The sequence below is a fragment of the Macaca thibetana genome, chromosome 13 (genome assembly GCF_024542745.1).
Source record: "Macaca thibetana thibetana isolate TM-01 chromosome 13, ASM2454274v1, whole genome shotgun sequence".
Classification (NCBI taxonomy): domain Eukaryota; kingdom Metazoa; phylum Chordata; class Mammalia; order Primates; family Cercopithecidae; genus Macaca; species Macaca thibetana.
This window is the reverse complement of record NC_065590.1, coordinates 13,843,763-13,866,866: the sequence shown is the minus strand read 5'-3', so window position 1 is coordinate 13,866,866 and position 23,104 is coordinate 13,843,763. Positions and strand designations below refer to the sequence as shown.

At 40.8% G+C, this 23,104-nt stretch overlaps 1 gene segment (V, D, J or C); it reads left to right on the top strand.

Annotated features, from left to right (window-relative positions):
- Positions 1-148: 148 nt before the first annotated feature.
- Positions 149-14,082, top strand: LOC126934366 (immunoglobulin kappa variable 3-11-like). The segment is given in 4 exon segments: positions 149-249; positions 410-689; positions 1,470-1,538; positions 13,845-14,082. Coding segments are annotated over 4 exon segments (636 nt in total).
- Positions 14,083-23,104: the final 9,022 nt, after the last annotated feature.

Genomic DNA, 23,104 nt, shown 5'->3' with positions numbered 1-23,104 from the left:
TTTTCTGATCTCTGACAACCAGGGAGGCGCAGGATGTTCAATGCAGAGAGGAAGAAGCAGGTGGTCCCTGCAGCTGGAAGCCCAGCTCCCACCCAGCTGCTTTGCATGTCCCTCCCAGCTGCCCTACCTTCCAGAGCCCATATCAATGCCTGGGTCAGAGCTCTGGGGAGGAACTGCTCAGTTAGGACCCAGAGGGAACCATGGAAGCCCCAGCACAGCTTCTCTTCCTCCTGCTGCTCTGGCTCCCAGGTGAGGGGAATATCGGGTGATTTTGCACATTAGTGAAATCTCCTGACACCTATAGAAATATATTAAAATTCAATGTAGATCAACAATTTTGGCTCTACTCAAAGACAGTGGGTTTGATCTTGATTATATGAGTGCATTTCTGTTTTCTTTCCAATCTCAGATACCACCGGAGAAATAGTGATGACGCAGTCTCCAGCCACCCTGTCTTTGTCTCCAGGGGAAAGAGCCACCCTCTCCTGCAGGGCCAGTCAGAGTGTTGGCAGCACCTTAGCCTGGTACCAGCAGAAACCTGGGCAGGCTCCCAGGCTCCTCATCTATTATGCATCCAGCAGGGCCACTGGCATCCCAGACAGGTTCAGTGGCAGTGGGTCTGGGACAGAGTTCACTCTCACCATCAGCAGTCTGGATCCTGAAGATGTTGGAGTTTATTACTGTCAGAAGTACAATGACTGGCCTCCCACAGTGATTCAACATGAAACAAAAACCTTGACAAGACCATCAGTGTTTATTAGATTACACCAGCTGCTTCCTTTACAGACAGCTAGTGGGGTGGCCACTCAGTTTTAGCATCTCTGGTCTATTTGGACATTTTGGAGTTCAAGTTCTCAAGTCCAAAATTACTTATGTTAGTCCATTGCATCATACCATTTCAGCCTGGCTATTATGTTCATTTAAACGCATTTTAGGAGGCATCTCTGTTTATGGCATCACAAAGAGTTTAATAAATCTTCTGTGCAAAAATAAACAACAAACACACTTTTAAAGCTGAAATATCAAAACTATTTTAGCACTCTGAAAATTGGTGAAGCATAAAATAATTAAGGATGCATATTCTTTTTAGAAAACAAAAGTACTAGTGCTTTGAGTAAGGACAGAAAAAATCTGTAGCCTTTTGCCTGTGATAGCACCCTTCTATTCCCAGCTCAGTCAATGTGAATTACAGAACTGGAGTTTTACCAATGTGAGGATAGCAAATGAAACTGGCAGCTTGCTGCCAAAGGGGGTGGACTTGAGTAAAGCCAAAGAGTGGAAAAAAATTCTTCAGTGTTTCCAGTTAAACATGTAGAACTCCACAGGAAATGAACAGAAAAAGCCCACAGCTTTGCTAGTCCAAGATGATGCCCTGTTTGGGGCAAGTAGTACAACTGCTGACGGTAAATAGCAGATTCCTGGATAAGACAGACCCATACTGCTGAAACAATCTCTGCACACATTCCTAGTGACCGAGAAGCTATAGATATGAGTGATGAGAACCAGGAGTTTCCAGTTCAAAGTAAAACCAGAGGGAGGTAAGAACTAGCTGCATTTTGCATGTAGTTTGCTTTTTAAACCACACACAGATGGGTTGACAGAAGATAGATTTATAACTCCAGATATTTGAGCAAAACGTCTCAAATCATTGGTGACCACTTCACTGTGCAGACACATGTGCAGTTCCTATAAATTCAAACTAAAGATTGATATTAAGAATAAAAAGAAACAGAGATATCTGTGGTCAAACACCATGTGAGATACAGATTTTTCAATATCATGCATGAAAATACATTTAATACATCTAATCCACTGAATATTACAGCTCAGCCTATCCCATCCTAAATGTGCACAGAACACTTACATTAGCTTTTTGTTGGTCAACGTTATCTTACACAAAGCTTATCTTACAATAAAGTGTTGAATACCTCATGTAATTTGTCGAATACTGTACTGAAAGAGAAAATAGTTGTATGAATACTAGTTCTGTTTCTACTTGAATGCATATCACATTCACATGATCTGAAAGTCAAAAATTACAACTCCAACTGTCATAAGTCAGACACTATCAGTAAGTACAGACAAGTAACTAAGAAGAAAATTAAAATATGATCAGAAAAAACAAATTCCAGGCCTGACATGCTGGCTCAAGCCTGCAATCCCAGTACTTTGGGGGGCTGATGCAGAAGGATTACTTGATGCCAGGAGAATGAGACCTGGTTGGGTGGGCAAAATAGTGACACACTTATCTTACAATTAAAAAAAAAATAGGAGACAGTGGTGGCATGCCCCTATAGTCCCAGCTACTCAGGAGAATGAAGCGGGAGAGCAGCTGGACCCCAAGAGGTTGAGGCTGCAGCAAGCTATGATCACACCACCATGCTCCAGTGTGGCTGAAAGAGTAAGACCCTATTTCTAAAAAAATTAAGTTTAAAATAAGAAAGCCCATAATCTTAAGAGAGGTATTATAATATGCTATCAACAACATACAATTTTCAGTTTAACAACTCCTGGAAAAAAACAGAGAAGTATGAACAATATCAAAGGAACAAAAATAAAGCAACAGAAAATAGTCAATGAAAGCTAATTCTAACTTGCCCTAATTATTGGATTTAGCAAAGACTACAAAGCAGTTAATATGCAGGAGTTCAAATAATTATTTTTAAAACTATGATCATTGGTATAAAAAAGAAAACATTTTATTTAAAAAAGAAGATTTGGAAAGGAGGGCCTCAAGAAAAGACGTGGAAAATATAAAAAATGACCAAATAGGAACTCTAGAAATGAAAATTGCAATAACCCAATTTAAATATTTATTAGCTAGGTCTAATAGCAATTTGAGATGGCAGAACAATCAGTTAACTTGAAAATAGAGGAAAAGAAATTATTGAGTCTAAATAAAATATTTAAGAAAAAAAAAGAAGACTTCAGAGATTTATAGCTTAGAGTGAAGGATACCAACAAATGTATAATGAGAGTCACAAAGGAGGAGAGAAAGAGAAAGTGGCAGAAAAAATATTTGGAGAAATAATGACAACAACTTTTCAAAAGTAATAAAAATCTCAAATGAAAAAACTTGATAAAAACCTTTTAAATAATCAGTAGAAATTAATAACTGAACACATTATATTAAAATGTTGACAGACAAAGAAAATCTTCATTGCATCAAGAATGAAAGCAGACACTTTATACAGAGAAACAACAACATAGCCATTGGCTGAGTTTTCATCAGGACCAATAGAGGGTAGAAGGAGTGAAATGTCATATTTAAATGCTGAAAGGAAAATAAAGAAGACAAACAGGAAGTCTATATCCAGGGAAAATACCCTTCAAATCTAAAGAAAAAAGCAAAAAAATTATTTGATAAACAAAATACATTCATTCATAGCAGCTTTGTCTTGCAAGACATTAGAGAAAAAATCCTTCAGAAGCAGAGGAAATGACATGAGACAGGATCTTGGCTCCTCTGGAAGAAATCATGGCCTCAAAAGTTGTAAGGAACAATAAGTCTAAAAAGATAAAAATACACTTAATGATATTTATACAAAGTTCAAGACAGGAAAACCTAAATGATTGTGTAGATGTCAGAAAGACAGTTACTTTTGCTGGGTGGGAGGGGTGACAACAGACAAATTGTCCATGAGGGAAGCACAAGGGAATGTGAAATACTCTATCATTCCACTGGGACAATGAATTACACATAAATTTCATTCAGTTGCACATTCAAGATTTACGCACTTTGGCTACTTTATCAATTGAAATAAAACTAATAAAAACCAAACCTAGACACTTTCACACTAACCAGTAATCACAGCCAAGAGCCCAGACTAATTTGGAATATTACTATTGTTATCACCACTTCATTACCCTTTCTTGACATTTACACTTTTTATCCAGCTGCAGTTTGACAGCTCTACCTCTGGCCCATTCTTTTGGAAGACCCCATAGCCATAGGTCAGGTAACACCTATGGAAGACTCATAAATGACATGATTGATTAGTATTTACCAGACAACAAGTTATATGTATCACAGACTGTCCTATGCAGAGGATACAATACGTGTCAGTGAGAGAGTCCCTCTAGCACAGAAAAGAAGCGTGAACTACACCTTCAGAATATGGTCCAGTGCTTAGAGTTCATCAGATGAACACAGATGAAGGTGTCCTCTCATCTGGACATAGGAAAGTGAAATGACTGCGGGTTCTCCCCAGATCAGTGGCCTGTGGATCTGGAGACGTGTACATGAAACTCACATTGGTTCACATCCACAGTTACTTCCTGGCTTCACCCATAGGAATGATGGTCTGGCTTCCCAGTTACTTAGGAACTCTGCACACAGGCTGTCAGTTACTAAAACGACAATTAAAAACAGTGACTTTTGTTAAATGTATATCGGTAGGTACATCCTGGAGGAAAAAAAAATGAGTAAAAGGGATATATTTTAATATCAAATAAAAAATCACAACCTTGTGACTCCTGTATCTTCCCATATAATTCATTAAGGTTATACTGACATTTCACAGTATCAAATGAGTCTTATAATATTCATCCCTGTAGCTTTGTCCTTCTCCAACCTGAGCCCACGTTTGGGCCATCCACTGGCATCTGAGTACACTTGTGAGATGATCGCTGTCCAGACAGGATTACTGGGGCAACTCACAGGCAGCTCCATGCTGAGTCTCCCCTCGAACTCTCAGCATCACTGACCCTGAAGGAGTGTCCTCCTGCCCTCCACAGCACCCAGAGCACAGCCTGCCCTGACATGATTTCACTGCCCAACTCAAAACCTCATCACAGATTCCACTGGCTCAGAGACAAAGTCAGGTCCCAGGCAGAGGCTGCTGTGGGGACCTAAAAAAAAACACATTTTCATCAAATTTTCTGTTAGAAATTTCCAGGGAATAATAAGTTGAATTTCTATACATAGTTACTATCTTAAAAATAAAAGCTATTTGTAATATGAAAAACATAAAACATGGGAAATAATTAAAACACACAAGAGCATCATATAGTCAGAGACTCCAAGTTCACCTAATCTAATTTTGAGCTCCCTGCCTTATGTTCCCTTTCTATGGTGTCTATGTGCTCCACCCTTATCAAATATATGTTCAAAGAATTATTTTAACCTATAAGAAAAGATTTAAAAAGGAATTTGTAAAGACAACGATTCAACAAATAGAGGCTCTCAAACAGAGACTAAACTATGAAAACAGACCTACTGGGAAATTTAGAAATGAATAGCACAACAACTCAATTGCTGGAAACCATCATTCTTAGCAAACTATCACAAGAACAGAAAACCAAACACCGCATGTTCTCACTCATAGGTGGGAACTGAACAATGAGATCACTTGGACTCAGGAAGGGGACCATCACACACCGGGGCCTATCATGGGGATGCGGAGGGGGGAGGGGGGAGGGATTGCATTGGGAGTTATACCTGATGTAAATGACGAGTTGATGGGTGCTGATGAGTTGATGGGTGCAGCACAGCAACATGGCACAAGTATACATATGTAACAAACCTGCACGTTATGCACATGTACCCTAGAACTTAAAGTATAATAATAATAAAAAAAAGAAAAAAAAAGAAAAATGTATTAGATAAACTCAACAGCAATTTAACATGACACGAGAATCAGTGAACTGAAAAATTAGTCAATAGAAAAGACCTCATATAAAGAAGGAAAAATTATAAAGAAGAATGAATAAAACCTCAGACATTATAAATCCATGTGTAGAATACCAACACATTTGTATTAGGAATCACAAAGGAGAAGAGAGAAGAAGCTAAACATGTGTTCTTATCTTTATGCCCGTGAATACTCCATGTTTAACTCCCACTTGTAAGTGAGAACATATGGTTTTTTATTTTTTGTTTCTGCATCTGTTTACTTAGGAAAATGGCCTACAGCTGCATCCAAGTTTCTTCAAGGGCATGATTTTGTTCTTATTTGGGGCTGCATAGTATCCCATGGTGCATATATATCACAGTTTCTTTATCAAATCCACAGTTGATGGGCACAATAGACATTGGGGACTACTAGAGGGAACACAAAGGGAGAAAGGGCAGAGGCTGAAAAGCTACCTATGGGTACAATGTTCACTACCTGGTTAATAATTTCAGTTATACCCCAAAACTCAGCATCATGCAAAATAATTTTGTAACATATCTCTACATGTATGCTCTGATTCTAAAATAAAAACTGAAAAAGAAAAAAATGGAGAAATAATGAAAAACATTTTTCACAGTGATGAAACACATTAATCTATACCTGAAAGTAGCTCAGTGAAACCCTTTTAGGATAAGCAAAATGCAATTCATAACTATACACATTATAGTACCAATGTTGAAAGACAAAGACACAGAGAATTTGGAATGCATCACTAAAATACCGACTTACTCTGTACTAGGAAGCAATAATAAAGCTATTGGCTAAATTTTCATAATTACTAATGGAGGTGGGAAGACAGTGAAATGATATATTTAAATGCTGGGGGAGAAAATTCAGCCAGAAATTCTATATCCAGCAAAACAATCATTTAAACATAAAAGCAAGGTAGAAATGTTCCTTCATACACAAAAACTAATTCATTAATAGTATACACGCCTTGTCGAAAATTCAAGAGAAAATTCTTCAGAATAACAGGGAATAACAGCAGACAGCAATTCAAATTGAAGAGAAGGAAGCAAGCCCTTAAAATGAAAGAAATAAGACGGAAGCTACAAATAATGTTTACCTGATATAAAGAATAAGTCCTGGAAAAAAAAAAACAATTATAATAAATGTCACAATATCAGTTACATTGATTGTGTTTTGAGGCTCAGTTGCTGACTGTGAACCTGTATAAAGAAGGCAGTGAGAGAATTGGAAACCTTCCATGTTTTGATATGGATCATGACATGAAATGATCTGGATCTTGACACTCATTTGTACCCTAAAGATTTGAACCCTTTGTACAGTGTGTTTTACCTTAAATTCAATAAAATAAAACAAAGGTAGAGAAAAGAGCAGGAAAAATCCAAATATGTCCCTTCTGCCACTCAGGCAACACAGATTTTACCTCTCTTAATTTCCATAAAAATATAAAATATATTTATGTCAGTTTGCTCACAAGAGAGGCCCCCCAACTTCTCCTTGGCTGTTTCCACCTCACTGCACCCACCAGGGGATTTGCATACTGTCCCCTAGAGAGGACCTTCCCTTGTGAGTCTGAGATAAAAGCTCAGATCTAACCTTGCCTTCACTGATCAGGACTCCTCAGTTCACCTTCCCACAATAAGGCTCCCTGCTCAGCTCCCGGGGCTAATACTCTGGGTCCATGGTAAGGGCAAAAGGGAGATGAGGGAGGACAATGGGGTCAGGGCTTGAGTTCTGTGGGCCCTGCCACCTCTCATGTATTTCCTGTCCTCGTGTTACATGTGTCTTGTCCTCCAGGATGGGGCATGTGATGTCTAGATCTGTGAGAATAAGGAAGATTTCAGAAGGAGCAAGGACATGTACTTTAGTGAAAGCTGTGACACAGAAAGAGGGGGATGGGGTAGGTGATTCCTAGGGGCCCCTTTGTACTTTGCAAATCTTGGTTCTTTTTAAACCTGTATGTTTTGGGAGTATTAACCAAAATCACCCACAAAAAATAATTGAGCAAAACGTAAAGAACGGACAGAAAATTGTTAAAACAACTCACAATATTTGTACATAACCTTGCACTTCTCTCTCATTATTTCAGGATCCAATGGAGCTGTTGTGATGACCCAGCCTCCACTCTCCCTGCCCATCACCCCTGAAGAGCCGGCCTCCATCTCCTGCAGACCTAGTCACAGCCCCCTTCACAGTAATGGATACACCTATTTGAATTGGGTCCTACAGAAGCCAGGCCAGCCTCCATGGCTCCCGATTTATTGGGTTTCCAACAGGGAACCTGGAGTCCCAGAAAGGTTCAGTGGCAGTGAGTCAGTGATAAATTTCAGGCTTAAAATCAGGAGGATGGATGCTGAGGATGTTGAGGTCCATTGCTGCCAGCAAAGTACACATTATTCTCCCACAATGGTACAGTCCTGAACACAAACCTCTCTGCTTGCTGTGGCCCAGCTGGCCAGATGTGTTGTTTCTGTGGAGGGAAGGCACTGAGGATTCTCTTAGATGCCTAAAGTGGAAGATGTTGGAGAACTCAGAGGATTTGGTGCAGCTGAGGGCTCTTGACCATAAATTTCTCAGCTACACCTCAGGCACCACATTTTAAGTTCCCATCAGCTGCAGCAGCCTTTGCATGACAGAGTCTGTAAAATGGAGGAGGTACCCGTGCCCTTTGAGCAATGAGACACGAGAGAAGAGAAAGCTCAATGAGAGCTCATTCTAATTCTCTCTTCCTTCCCTACATTCATTCATCAAGTAAATTCATTCTGCATAACAGGCACCTAATTGAGACTGATTGCTGGCAACACAAAACTGATACATTCTTTTGATTTGGTTTAGCAGTTACTAGAATACATACATATTGATAAGGTTTAGTGATATTAAAACAGTTTCTCTCCCCTTCTCCACCTCCCCCCATGACTTTTTGTAAGGCAGACCTCTGACCAGGACAGCAGCAGGCACAATACTTTATCCTACTTTTTTCAGGGAGTACCCAAATAAAATTCTTCACAGTCTACATTTTTAAATTACTAGATATATTGTAGCAAATGTATGCAAAAATAAAGACCTAGTGCCAAAAGTCTTTGCACAGTCTCAACAACAGCATATTGAAGTAAAAAAGTAGTTTTCTGAACTCCAAAGCTGGGTTTCAACAATAAGGACCAAGTCTGAGATAATAATGGAACATATGTATGGCATCTTAAACAGAATTTGGATCGTTACAAGACAATATATAAGCCAACTTTTTACCCAATGAAAAAATAACTATCTAAAGACTTTGAGCAGAGGGCAGTACGTGAGACTGGTGGGTTGTGTTTGAGATATGAACCCAGATGGAAGTTCTTATGTATTTCCTAGGAAGAATCACAGAGTTCAGAGATTCCTGCCTGGTGTTGAAGGTGGGGCCCTGATGCCACCGCAAGCTCCAGAGGAAGTACTGCACCATACAGAGTTCTAGGTCATTAGTGACTCAAAGTTACCTTAGGTCGTATCACACATTCCAGGTCAACACAGCAGGACATAGATGAGATTCCAAGGGTTGATTCTGCTTCCATGATTTTCCTAGAAATAATTTGAAAGAGAAATTATAATACACTATATGTGTGTTAGGGAGTAATAAGTTGAGGATGTGTGGTGTATAACAATCTTGCATATTTAACAAGTTAATATAAGAATAAAGCTCTAACTAAACTGACTAATTCAAATGAAAGCATGAGTCAAGAAAATCGGAGGGAAAAAGATGGTAGGTTTAACCCTAACTTTATAATAATTGCATCATAAATAAACAAATTTTCCAAGTAAATCACAAAATTATCAGACAGGATTAAAATCAAAGATGTGTGTTAATTATTAAATACACACTATAGGAAGAATATAGAATGGCTTTGAAAATGAAAGAATGAAAAGTACATATCATGCAAAACTGAGCAAAAGAAAATAGGTCGTGACTTAAATGCAAGAGATGAAAATGGACATTCTATAATTATAAATGGGTAAATCCATCAAGAAGCCATTAAAATTCTAAATCTGTCTGCATCTTGTATTAGTCCATTTTCACCCTGCTGATAAAGACATACCTGAGACTGGGAAATTCACCCCCCCCAAAAAAAAGAGGTTTAAAGGTCTTACAGTTCCATATGGCTGGAGGGCTTCACAACCATGGCAGAAGGAGTAGCAAGTCACATCTTACGTGGATGGCAGCAGGCAAAGACAGAGAACTTGTGCAGGGTAACTCCTCTTTATAAGACCATCTGATCTCATGAGACTTATTCACTATCATGAGAACAGCATGGAGAAGACCTGCCCCCATGATTCCATTACCAACCACCAGGTACCTCCCACAACCTGTGAGAATTCAAGATGAGATTTGGGTGGGGACACAGCCAAACCATATCTTTCCACCCCTGGCCCCCTCACAAATATCATGTCCTCACATTTCAAAACCAATCATGTCTTTCCAGATGTCCCCCACAGTCTCAACTCATCTCAGCATTAACTCAAAAGTCCACAGTCCAAAGTCATATCTGAGAAAATGAAAGTCCCTTCCACCTATGAGCCTGTAAAACCAAAATCAAGTTACATCCTAGGCCCAACTACGGGTACAGGCATTGGGTAAATACAGCCATTCCAAATGGGATAAATTGGCCAAAACAAAGGGGCTACAGACCCCAGGCAAATCTGAAATCCAGGAGGGCAGTTAAATCTAAAGTTCCAAAATGATCTCCTTTGACTCCGTGTCTCATATTCAGGTCACGCTGATGCAAGAGTTGGGTTTCCATGGTCTTAACTAACTCTGTCCCTGTGGCTTTGCAGAGTATAGCCCCTCTCCTGACTGCTTGCTAGGGCTGGCATTGAGTCTCTGCGCCTTTTCCAGGTGAACAGTGTGTGCTGCCAGTGGATCTACCATTCTGGGATCTGGAGGACAGTGCCCCTCTTCTCATAGCTCCACTAAGCAGTGCCCCAGTAGGGGCTCGGTGTGGGGGCCCAAACCTCACATTTCCCATCTGCACTGGCCTAGCAGATGGTCTCCGTGAGCACCCCTCCCCTGCAGCAAACTTCTTGCCTGGGCATCCAGGTGTTTCCACACAACCTCTGAAATCTAGGTGAAGGTTTCCCAACCCCAATTCTTGACTTCTGTGTGCTTGCAGGCTCAATACCATGTGGAAGCTGCCAAGGCTTGGGGCCTCTGAAGCCACAGCCTGAGCTCTACATTGGCCCCTTTCAGCCATGGCTGGAAGAGCTGGGATGCAGGCCAACAAGTCCTTAGGCTGCACACAGCATGAGGGCACTGGGCCTGGCCCACAAAATCTGTTTCTCCTCCTAGACCTCTGGGCCTGTGATGGGAGGGGCAGTCATGAAGACCTCTGACATGCCCTGGAGACGTTTTTTCCCCATTGTCTTGGGGATTCACAACACTAGGCTCCTCATTACTTATTTAAATTTCTGCTGCTGGCTTGAATTTCTCCTCAGAAAAGGGGATTTTCTTTTCTATCACATTGTCAGGATGCAAATTGTCTGGACATTTATGCTCTGCTTCCCTTATGTAACTGAACGCCTTTAAAAGCACCTGAGTCATTTCTTGAATGCTTTGCTGCTTAGAACTTTCTCTCACCAGATACCCTAAATCATCTTTCTCAAATTCAAAGTTCCACAGATCTCTAGGGTAGGGGCAAAATGCCACCAATCTCTTTGCTAAAACATAACAAGAATAACCTTTGCTCCAGCTTCCAACAATATCTTCATCTGAGCCAACCTCAGCCTGGATTTCATTGTCCATATCATTATCAGAATTTTGGTCAAAGCCATTCAACAAGTCTTTAGGGAGTTTCAAACTTTCCCACATTTTCCTGTCTTCTTGTGAGTCCTCCAAACTGTTACCACCTCTGCCTGTTACTCACCTCCAATGTCATTTCCATATTTTGGGGTATCTTTTCAATAACACCCCAATCTCCTGGTACCAATTGACTGTATTAGTCCATTTTCATGCTGCTAATAAAGACATATCCAAGACTGGGCAATTTACCAAAAAAGAAAAAAGATGTTTAATTAAGCTACACTTCCACATGGCTAGGGAGGCCTCACAGCCATGGCAGAAGGCAAAAAGTAGCAAGATACAACTTACGTGGATGGCAGAAGGCAAAAGAGAGAGCTTGTGCAGAACTCCTCTTCATAAAACCATCAGTCCTCAAGAGACTTATTCCCTATCATGAGATAAACATAGGAAAGACTTGCCGTGAGTATTATGAACAATGTCACATGTCATATTGGGAGTAATATCATCCTCTCTACCACAGGGTACTATGAACAATATCACAAAAGAGGAGTAAATCACCCATGATAAGGAGAATATTATCATCCTTTCCACCACAGAGTATTACAAACAATATCACAGAGGGGGTACATTGCACGTGATATTGGGAGTTATATCATCCTCTCCCTGCCTGGGTATTACAAGCAACATCATGCCAGGGCAGGGTACAACACCGAGATATTGGGAGTATTATCCTGACAGCCCTGTGTATTATGAACAATATCATGGCAGGGAGTACACTGCCTGCAATACTGGGAGTAAGATCATCCTCTCCCTCCCAGATATTACAGAAAGGATCACAAGACGTTGTACACCCCACACACACACAGTATTGGGAGTAATATACTCTCCCCTCATGGATATTACAAACAATAGGACAGGGGCGTGTATACACAAAAAGTTTATGATATTGAAAGTAATATCATCTCCAGTCACCCCTGGATATTACGAACAGTATCACAGAAGGCTGTACACCCCTTGCGATATTGGGAGTAATATCAACCTCTCTCCTCCTGGAGTTTACAAACAATATCAGAGGGGGGTGTACACCAACAGCGATATTGGAAGTAATATCATCCTCTCCCTCCTGGATATTATGAACAATATCACAGGGGGATTTACAGCACCTGCAATATTGAGAGTAATGTCATCCTCTACAACTCTGGATATTACAAAAAATATCACATGGTGGTGTACACATGGAATGATATTGTGAGTAATATCATCCTTTTCCCACCCCCCCCCAGATATTACAAACAATATCACACAGGAGTGTATACTCCCCATGATATTGGACATAATATCATCCTCTCACCCCTGGATATTATGAACAAAATCACAGGGGTGTGTAAAGCCCCAGCGATATTGGAAGTAATACCATCCTCTCCCTCCCAGGATATTACAAACAATATCACAGGGGTGTGTACAACACCCTCCTCCGTGATATTAGGGGTAATATCATTTTCTCCCCTTCTGAATATTACAAACAATATCACAGGGGGTGTATCCCCTGCCGCAGTACTGAGAGTAATATCATCCTCTCACCCCTGGATATTACGTACAATATCACAGGGGAGTGTAAGTCCCCCACGATGTTGGGAGTAATATCATTCTCTCACCCCTGGATATTACTAACAATATCACAAGGAGGTGTAAATCCCCCGCGATGTTGGGAGTAATATCATCCTCTCTTTCCCTGAATATTACTAACAGTATCACAGGGGAGTGTAAATATCCCACGATGCTGGGAGTAATATCATCCTCTACTCCCCTGGATATTGCAAACCGTATCAGAGGGGGATGTTCAAACAGGATGTTTACGATATTGAAAGTAATATCATCTCCAATCCCCCCATGGATATAAGGAACAATATCACAGGGAGGTGTACACCTCCCGAGATATTGGGAGTAATCTCATCCCCTCTTCCCCTGTATATTAGGAAAATATCACGGGGTGGGGGGGACGGTGTGTACATCCCCGTGGTATGGGGAGTAATATCATCCTCTCCCCCCTGGATATTATGAAAAATGTCACAGGGGCGTGTACACTCCCCGCGATTTTGGGAGTAATATCCTCCTTTCCTCCCCTGGATATTACGAACATTAACACAGGGAAGTGTACAGAAAAGGTGTTTACGATATTGAAGCTAGTATCATCTCCAACCATCCTGGATACTAGGAACAATACCACAGAAGGGTGTACACCCCCCGCGGTATTATGATTAATCTTATCCTCTCCCCTCTAAATATTAAGAAAACTATTACAGTGAGGAGAACATCCCGCGCGACATTGGGAGTAATGTCATCCTATTTCCCGCTGGATATTGTGAACAATGTCACAGGGGACTGTGCACGCCCTGCGATGTTGGGAGTAATTTCCTCCTGTTTCCCCCTAGATGTTATCAACAATATCACAGAGGCGTGTACGCCTCCCGCGATACTGGGAGCAATATCATCCTCTTAAGCCCTGGATGTTACGAACACTATTACAGGGTTGTGGAAAGCCACTGCGATATTGGGAGTAATATCATCCTCTCCCGCCGTGGATATTACGGACAATATCACAGGGCGGTGTACACACAAGTTGTTTACGATATTGAAAGTAATACATCACCTCTCTACCCCGGATATTAGGAACAATATCACACAGGAGGGTGTACATACAAAGCGTTCACGATATTGAAAATAATATCTTCCTCACCCCCCCACAGAATATTACAAACAATATCACAGGGGGATGTACACACAACGTGTTTACGATTTTGGAAGTAATATAATCTCCCCTTCCCCCATGGCTATGATGAACATGGGGGCATCCACAGCCTGGGCGATATTAGGAGTAATATCGTCCTCTCCCCTGGATATTATGAGGAACATCATAAGGGTGTTGTACTCTCCCCTCCTGGATATTACGAACGATATCACAACTGGGGGGTGTACACTCACCATGATATTGGGAAAAATATCGTCCTCTCTCCCTGGATATTATGAGCAACATCATAAGGGTGTTGTGCACTCCCCATGATATTGGGGGTAACGGCATCTTCTCCACCCCTGGATATTATGAACAATATCAAAATAAGAGTTGTACATCCCTCACAATATTGGGAGTAATATCGTCGTCTCACCCCCTGGATATTATGAATAATATCACAAGGGGGGTGTATACCCCCCACGATATATAGGGAATAATATAGTCCCCCCCGAGATATTAGGAAGAATCTCACAAGAGGGGGAGGTGTAAACCCACCGCGATATTGGTAGTAATGTCATCCTGTTTCACCCTGGATATTACGAACAATAACACTAGGAGGAGTGGACACCTCCAGCGATATTGGGAGTACTATTGTCCTCTCCCTCCTCTGGATATTGCAAACAATATCACAATATTGACTAGTGGTTTTCACAGATCATCAGCCCTTAGAAGAAACACACCTGAAGGATTGGACACAAAGTCATTCTGGAGGAGATATGACTGGACCTTCCGAAAAAGGAACACTAGAAAAAAATAAATGCTTTCTAAGTGAATACTTATCTAAAAGCCATTAGAAGAAGGAGCTCAAAATAATTAAAATAATTCAAAACATGGACTTCATTCAGTTACCTTTCCCAGCTTTCCCAGGGAGTCTCAGGAACTGATGTCATGACTATCCGTGCGTGGGCTCAACAATATGAATTTCAGTTAACTGGGACTCACGGGGATACCAGCACTTCTGAGCATCCACCTTTCCAAGAAGAATAAGGCAAGATTGTACCAGACATCAAGGATCAGACTAACAGCTGGTATCGGGTGTTTTTAGCAGTCCTCATCCAACATGAGGAGAGCAGCGGATGTTTTCCTATATATGCATTTGTCTTTCTTGTCAGTTATATTTCCACATGAAAAATTATTTGAGGACTTTCCAAGTGCTTTCATCACAGTTAAGAAATTCTTCCATAATATGGTATTGAATCAGGCAACTTATTTACAACAAAGAAAGTAAGGTAAAGTGTGCATTCATGATCTTCTCACTTGCACAGGTGCAGCTGTCTCTATAGAAAGGAGAAAAGGTATTCTCAGTCAAGCAAAACTGACACACAAACCCTAGGTAATTGAATTGGTATCCTATCAGATGTGGTGAAGGTTCTGACACACTAATCATGTATGATGCTGTTACTTCCATCAAGGAATATATGTATCTTGAAAGTGAGCTGTGTACTCATAGTTAATTATTATGCCAACTGAGCAGCTGGAAACATTGATCGCTGTGGCACCTACTGAATAAAAGGAGACTCAACGGCTGGTAGGCCCCTTTGTGAATGGGAGATGGCGTAAACCTCACCTGGGTGTTCTTTTGGTTCCCTTAGTCAAAATCATGAACAAAGTTGCTAACTTTGAAAGAGGCATTTTGCAACAGTAGCCTTGGAATCTGTTCAACAAGGCCTGGCCCAGTCACTTACTTAAGATGTTTACAGACTGCTAACTCGATGGAAGTCCAGGTATCCACAGCCTCTCTGCATACTCAGTGGAGCGTATGGCCACAGAAAATTGTCACTGATTGCACCGGCCTCTCAATTTTAGTTCACATAAGTTGCCTGAAGCAGCCAATAAATGTGCTTCTATTGAATGGCAACTCCTTGCTTGCTCTTAGGCACTGATGGAGACTGAATATGTTAAGGCTTCAGCACCATGTGTGACTGTGATACTGCTCCCTTAGCTGTCCATTCTCACTGGGATACTTACAAACGCCATTAGTAAAAGTGAACAATCTGAACACAGCCACCATGCTATCATATGGAAATGGCACATTCTTGATCAGGTTTAGTCAGGACCCCATAGGATCTGTGGCTCCATGAACAAATGGGGAGCTTGCTAGAAGGGACCAAATGACTTGTAGGTGATCATTTGGATCTTCATTTGCCCATGTGGAGCCCAAGATTCAGAGATTTCCGTATGGCAGGAGTCACTGATGGCTGAGCAAAACACAAACTGACAGGTCCACTAGGTGTGGCCACCATTCAGCCAGTGGATGGCCAGTTTTTTAACTGAAACTCAACATGGGCTTTGTACCCAGTGGTCCAAACTACATTCAGTGGCAATGGCCATGCAGGCCATGCAGGCTGTCCCACATTGTGCATGCCACATGTACAATGTGGCATGTACATTTAGTGGAAATGTACATGCCACATTTCCACTAAATCATGGGCCATTGCTGACAGCCTCACTATCTGTTCAGGAAAATGGCAACTGAGACACTGGACTGTTAAAGAATCCTTAGTGTGGAGGATTCCACATTAGCTAGGTGGCCATAGCTTTCCACCTGCAGGAAAAAGAGATAAGATGCTCAATTGGATGCTGGGACTACCTAGGTAACCTTCGAGAGCAATTTATGTCATATTTTGGGTACCCCATGAGACTTCTCACTCACAAAGGAGCATCTTTCACTGTCCAAGAAATCTCACAATAGGCACACTCTCGTGGAACACGATGAACTTTCCATGCATCCTGCATCCACAGGCCAATGAATCTAGTGAATGGTAGACCAGTGGACTCACCCAGCAACATCTAGAAATGACATCTAGAAAATCTGTTAATGGGGTGGTCCCCCATCTGACTAGAGAAATATGGACATTAAAGATCATACTCCAGAAAAAGGGAAATAGTACATGCTGAGAAACACAGAGATGGGTGGAAGTGAAGGTACACCAGGTAGACACTTCATTAGTCTGGACCTGTGAAAGCTATTTCAGTGTTCCTAACCATTTTTTTCCTTTTTTTCCTTTAGAATGTATGCCTTAGGGTGCTTTGCTATTCAGGCCCTTACAACACCCCAGAGAGGCCCCCTAACTCTAGTATGAGGATTATGTTTCCTCTGGATGTTTCCTTTATACAAGATCCCACAATGATGGATAACAAGACTAAGAAATATGAAGAAGCTAGGGACCTTTTTCTGGTGCCAGGGTCATCTTATCCTTCCTTTAGTATTGGTGATATTATGAAATATGTCAAGTTTTTATGGGGCATAATCTCCCTTCCTGGAGTGGACAATCAGGACTGAAATGTCTGGGTCAAGTGACAAAGGCAATGGATTGTTCACAGAGCAAGGACAGCCAGACCGGGTTCCTACACCAACACAGCTCAACCCTTGTAGATCGGTAGGAGACACCTGAGACCCTGGGATGGGTGAGAGATGATGCACTAACCTGTCAGGCTGCATTTTGGCAAGGATGAGACAGCAAAGGCCTAGAAGTATTATGTCTTTGTTAGCTTATTTTACGTCACCAAGGGTAATCTTTCAAAATAGTGAATCTCCCATTCTTGACCTCATTCTGTCATTAACTAGAGGTTCCCTTTCATTCTACCAAGGGTGAATTACACCAACATTCGTAATACTACGGTGTACATCAAAAGTACCCCAGTACTGGCCCACGAAGTCAGGATCTGACACCTGCCACTTGTGAGGAAACTGGAGGTCCCCTGTTTAACTTAATTGCCTCTGGCAAATATCATGACCACAATTTAAAAAACATTGGTGGACTAGTATTTTGATGCACCATACTTTTTTGATTGCATGGATGAGAAATGTCCCAATGGCAATGACAAAAACAAGGACTGGACTAATGCCTCTGTCCAGCAAAACTTTGCTCATACAACTCTGCCATCAGTGAGACTTGGCTAATGAACACACCAATACCTGCATAACCATGACTGGGTGATTGAACAAAAATAGGGGAAAGGGGACTGTACGCACTGAAGGGCTACATCTTTCTCTGTGAATGGTCTGGGAGTGACCAAAATGCAGGATGTTGATGCCATCTCTGGATAACTGTGGGATGGTGAGATTCTGCATGTTGTGAATGCTGGAGTTGTCTCTGGATATTACACCTTGCAATTAGGTGAATCATTGAGCCTGCAGCCCAAAGCTGTACCTCAGACTTACTAGGGACCTTCCAGAAGGTATAACAGATGATAGCTTTATGTCTTTTATGATATTTTTGGTACTACATATAGGAGTCGGGGAGCAGGATAAAAAAGTGAAATGATGAGAAACTTGTCCCTGATTATGGCAGATATTGCTCCTCCTCTATAGCCACTGCCTTGGTAAACCAACAGACATCCCTTAAGTCCTTCAGGAAGGTTGTTTAAGATAATGGTGTTGCTCTAGACTTTTAAAAAATCCCAACTGGGAGGATTGTATACAATTTCCAACACCTCCTGCTACACCTGGATAAATACCCAGGTATCCTAGAAATTCAAGTAGAGGAGATCTGGAAACAGGCTCATAATTGCAGAAAACGGGCCCACCTGATGGAGTCTTCCTCCGGTCTTTTAGCTAATTCTTCTGTGGATCATGGGATCCTGGGTTACATAACTGCTTCAGGTGGGCCTGATCATGCTGACTCTGGCAGTAGTTTTCATTGACCCAGTGAAATGTATTCTGGCTCGAGCTCAATGATGTTGCTTTGAGATTGTGTTAGTCAAGGAGCTTCATCAGTCTGACAAGACACACCTCCACCTCCAGTTCAGGGTGGTTGGTAGGCATATAAAATGGAATCGCTTTCTAAGGGGGATGACTGAGTTGGGGGATGACTTCACAACAGTCCTCCGATGGTCCCGTACTCACTTAGTTTTCCCCACTCTCTTTCTTACACTTCTCAAGAATAATTGTAGAATGTGCTGGAAATGTAACATTCTGAAATAGTGAGGGACTGGTCAGAACAGCCTGGCCTCTGTTCCAGCTCCCTCTACTACTGTCCTCCTGTACTTAAGTCCTCCAGTACTTTAGCTCCATGTGTCCTGTTACACCGGGGTTTAAAACCCAGAGCATCTTCTTTCCAGGGTTCCTTAGCTCTAGTGCAAGTGGGGTACACACAGTCAAGATTCCATCAGCCCCACATATCTGTGCCTCAGGGTAAAGACTCACAATAAATCGTAGGCTTATGCAGTCCCTTGCTGGCCACCAGTAAACACTAAACCAGATTCTTGTAACTTGTTATGTATGATTATCTCCCTGGACTCTGATAAGTTGGTAACTAGTGCACAGTGAACCTGCTTCACAGTAGTCACTGTTATAGAGACAGGATTTGATTGCAGGTTGCCAGGAACTGGCAGCAGGGAAAGCGGGGAGGGGGTTTTCATTTAATGGCTATGGAGTTTCCATTCTAGAAGATGGAAAGAGTCCTGGAGATAGATATTATTGATGCTAGCACAACAATGTGACTATACTTAATGCCATTGCCCTATAAACTTAAAAACAGCTAAGATGTGCAAGTTCATGTTCTCTATATTTACCATTGTTAAAAAACTTGACATCTTTATTATGATATTATTGGATCAGAAGACGTCATTCTATTTTCTACTTTTCTGAGCATATGTTAATAGTCACTTAGAGATGCCATTGTTCACACCACATCTTCACAAACAGTGGTATGTTTTCTAGAGATGGGGGGTCTCCCTATGTTTTCCATGCTGGTCTTGAACTCCTGGATTTCTGCTATCCTCCCTACTTGACCTTGCAAACATCTAGGATAACGGGAATAAGCCCCTGCACCTGGTGTTAACTAATAGTTTACCAGGAGGTTTAACAGGGAACGTCCTTGAAAATGTGTATTCCATTGCAGCCACCTCTAAGGTAAAACAATCTCCTAAGCTATATTTCTGCACCCAAGTGCATTGCTCCCTCTGTGATGCCACATGCCCTCAGCATGAAGTCCCATAAGGAGAACAAGGCAAGGAGTCAACCAAATGTTCTGAGTGGAAATTATTGTGAAGGCCTGGCATTAGAAGAGCATCAGTGCTGCAGTGCTACTTGACCAGCAAAACACTCTCTGCCTTATATGAATATTTTTTCCCTCAAACTGTTGCTAATATTGAACACTAGGTTTGAGATGAGAACCTTTCTATCCTAAGTCTAGTTAAATACCATTTCATTGAAGATATATTGCCTTATAGAGGATAATAATAATAAATATTGAAAATACTTATTACTACTCCAATACTCCCTTTATATATCATGTTATCATCCTAAATATTATGTCTTAATAAAAGCATTTGAAAGGGAACTAAGACAGTATTGATTCTGTTCTCAATATCCTGTAACACATCAATTCCCAAAATTGACCAAAAATGGTAAGAAAAACATAGCTTAATAATCACTTGCTATTCTGGTTACTGTTGAGTGACATTAGGTGAAATCTTAAAAAAAATTGAAACAGATTTTGGAGTGTGTTGAGCTATAATAAGTTATTTGTGGACATGTAAAATGTTACAACCACTTTGGGAAAAGTCGAACGGAGTACTAAACACTTACTGTATGACACAGTAACTACATGCCTAGGTATTAGCCCAAAGGAAATGAACACATATGTTCATGCAAAGTCTTGTTCAAGAACATTCATAGCAGCTTTATCTGTAATAGCCCAAAGTGGAAACAACCCACATAGCCATCAACAGATGAAGGGATTCATTATAAAATTACTGAACAGTTAAATAATACTCAAAAATAAAGAGGAGCACATAATTAGAACACAGGACATCTGAATGAATCCGAGAAATGGTTATGCTGCACAAAAGTCACCAGATGCAAAAGAGCGCATCCTATATTTCATTTAAGTGAAACTCTTAAAAAGAAAATGGAATCTGTACTGACAATAAGCAGATCAAAATTCCCTGATCTGTGTGGTGGAACGCAAGTTGATCCCAAAAGAGTGGGTCAAAATGTTTTGGAATTATAGTAATGTTCTATGTACAGACTTTACATGTGATTCTAAAGATGTATTTATTTGTGACAGTTCATTGACAATGTGTTTTATTGTAATCTTTTTTGTTTTGTTTTGTTTTTTGTAATGAACTTAGTTAACAGTGAGTGAAGCAAGTGCAAGGCCAATTGGGTGGTGTTGTCTTCATATCTTCCGTCTTGCAGTGTACTGAAAATTGTATGAGCCAGAATATCTGAGAGATAATCTCTGCTTTGAAACTGAAGAACTGTGTATCTCAAGGCAAGATTTCTCTTTTCCAGGTACTTTGGATTTTTCTTCTACAGAATGAGAATTTAAATACACTTCATAGATTAAATCAAAATGAATAAAATACCTAGGAATCCAACATACAAGGGATGTGAAAGACCTCTTCAAGGCGAACTACAAACTTCTGCTCAATGAAATAAAAGAAGACACAAAACAAATGGAAGAACATTCCATGCTCATGGATAGGAAGAATCAATATTGTGAAAATGGCCATACTGCCCTAAGTAATTTATAGATTCAATGCCATCCCCATCAAGCTACCAATGACTTTCTTCACAGAATTGGAAAAAACTACTTTAAAATTCATATGGAACCAAAAAAAAAGAGCCCGCATTGCCAAGACAATCCTAAGCAAAAAGAACAAAGCTGGACGTATCACACTACCTGACTTCAAACTGTACTACACGGCTACAGTAATGAAAACAGCATGATACTGGTACCAAAACGGATACATAGACCAATGAAACAGAACAGAGGCCTGAGAATTAACACCACACATCTACAACCATCGGATCATTGACAAACCTGAGAAAAACAAGAAATGGGGAAAGGATTCTCTATTTAATAAATTGTGTTGGGAAAACTGGCTAGCCATATGTAGAAAGCTGAAACTGGATCCCTTCCTTACACCTTACACAAAAATTAATTCAAGATGGATTAAAGACTTAAATGTTAGACCTAAAACGATAAAAACCCTAGGAGAAAACCTAGGCAATACCATTCAGGCCATAGTGCCCTAAGTAATTTACAGATTACTTGCATGGGCAAGGACTTCATGACTAAAACACCAAAGCCATGGTAACAAAAGCCAACATAGACAAATGGGATCTAATTAAACTAAACAGCTTCTGCATGGCAAAAGAAACTACCATCAGCGTGAACAGGCAACCTACAGTATGGGAGAAAATTTTTGCAATCTACCCATCTGACAAAAGGCTAATATCCAGAATCTACAAAGAACTCAAACAAATTTACAAGAATAAAACGAACAAACAACCCCATCAAAAAGTGGGCCGAGGATATGAACAGACATTTCTCAAAAGAAGACATTTATGCAGCCAACGGAGACATGAAAAAATACTCTTCATCACTGGTCATCAGAGAAATGCAAATCAAAACCACAATGAGATACCATCTCATGCCAGTTAGAAGGGTGATCATTTAGAAGTCAGGAAAGAGCAGATGCTGGAGAGGATGTGGAGAAATAGGAACACTTTTACACTGTTGGTGGAAGCGTAAATTAGTTCAACCATTGTGGAAGACAGTGTGGCGAACCCTTAAGGATCTAGAACTAGAAATACCATTTGACCCAGCAATCCCGTTACTGGGTATATACCCAAAGAATTATAAATCATGCTACTATGAAGACACATGCACACATATGTTTATTGTAGCACTATTCCCAATAGCAAGACTTGGAACCAACCCAAATATCCATCAATAATAGAATGGATTAAGAAAATATGGCACAAATATACCATGGAATGCTATGCAGCCACAAAAAGGATGAGTTCATGTCCTTTGTGGGGACATGGATGAAGCTGGAAACCATCATCCTCAGTAACCTACCACAAGGACAGGAAACCAAACACCGCCTGTTCTCACTCATAGGTGGAAACTGAACATGAAAACAATTGGACACAGGGTGGGG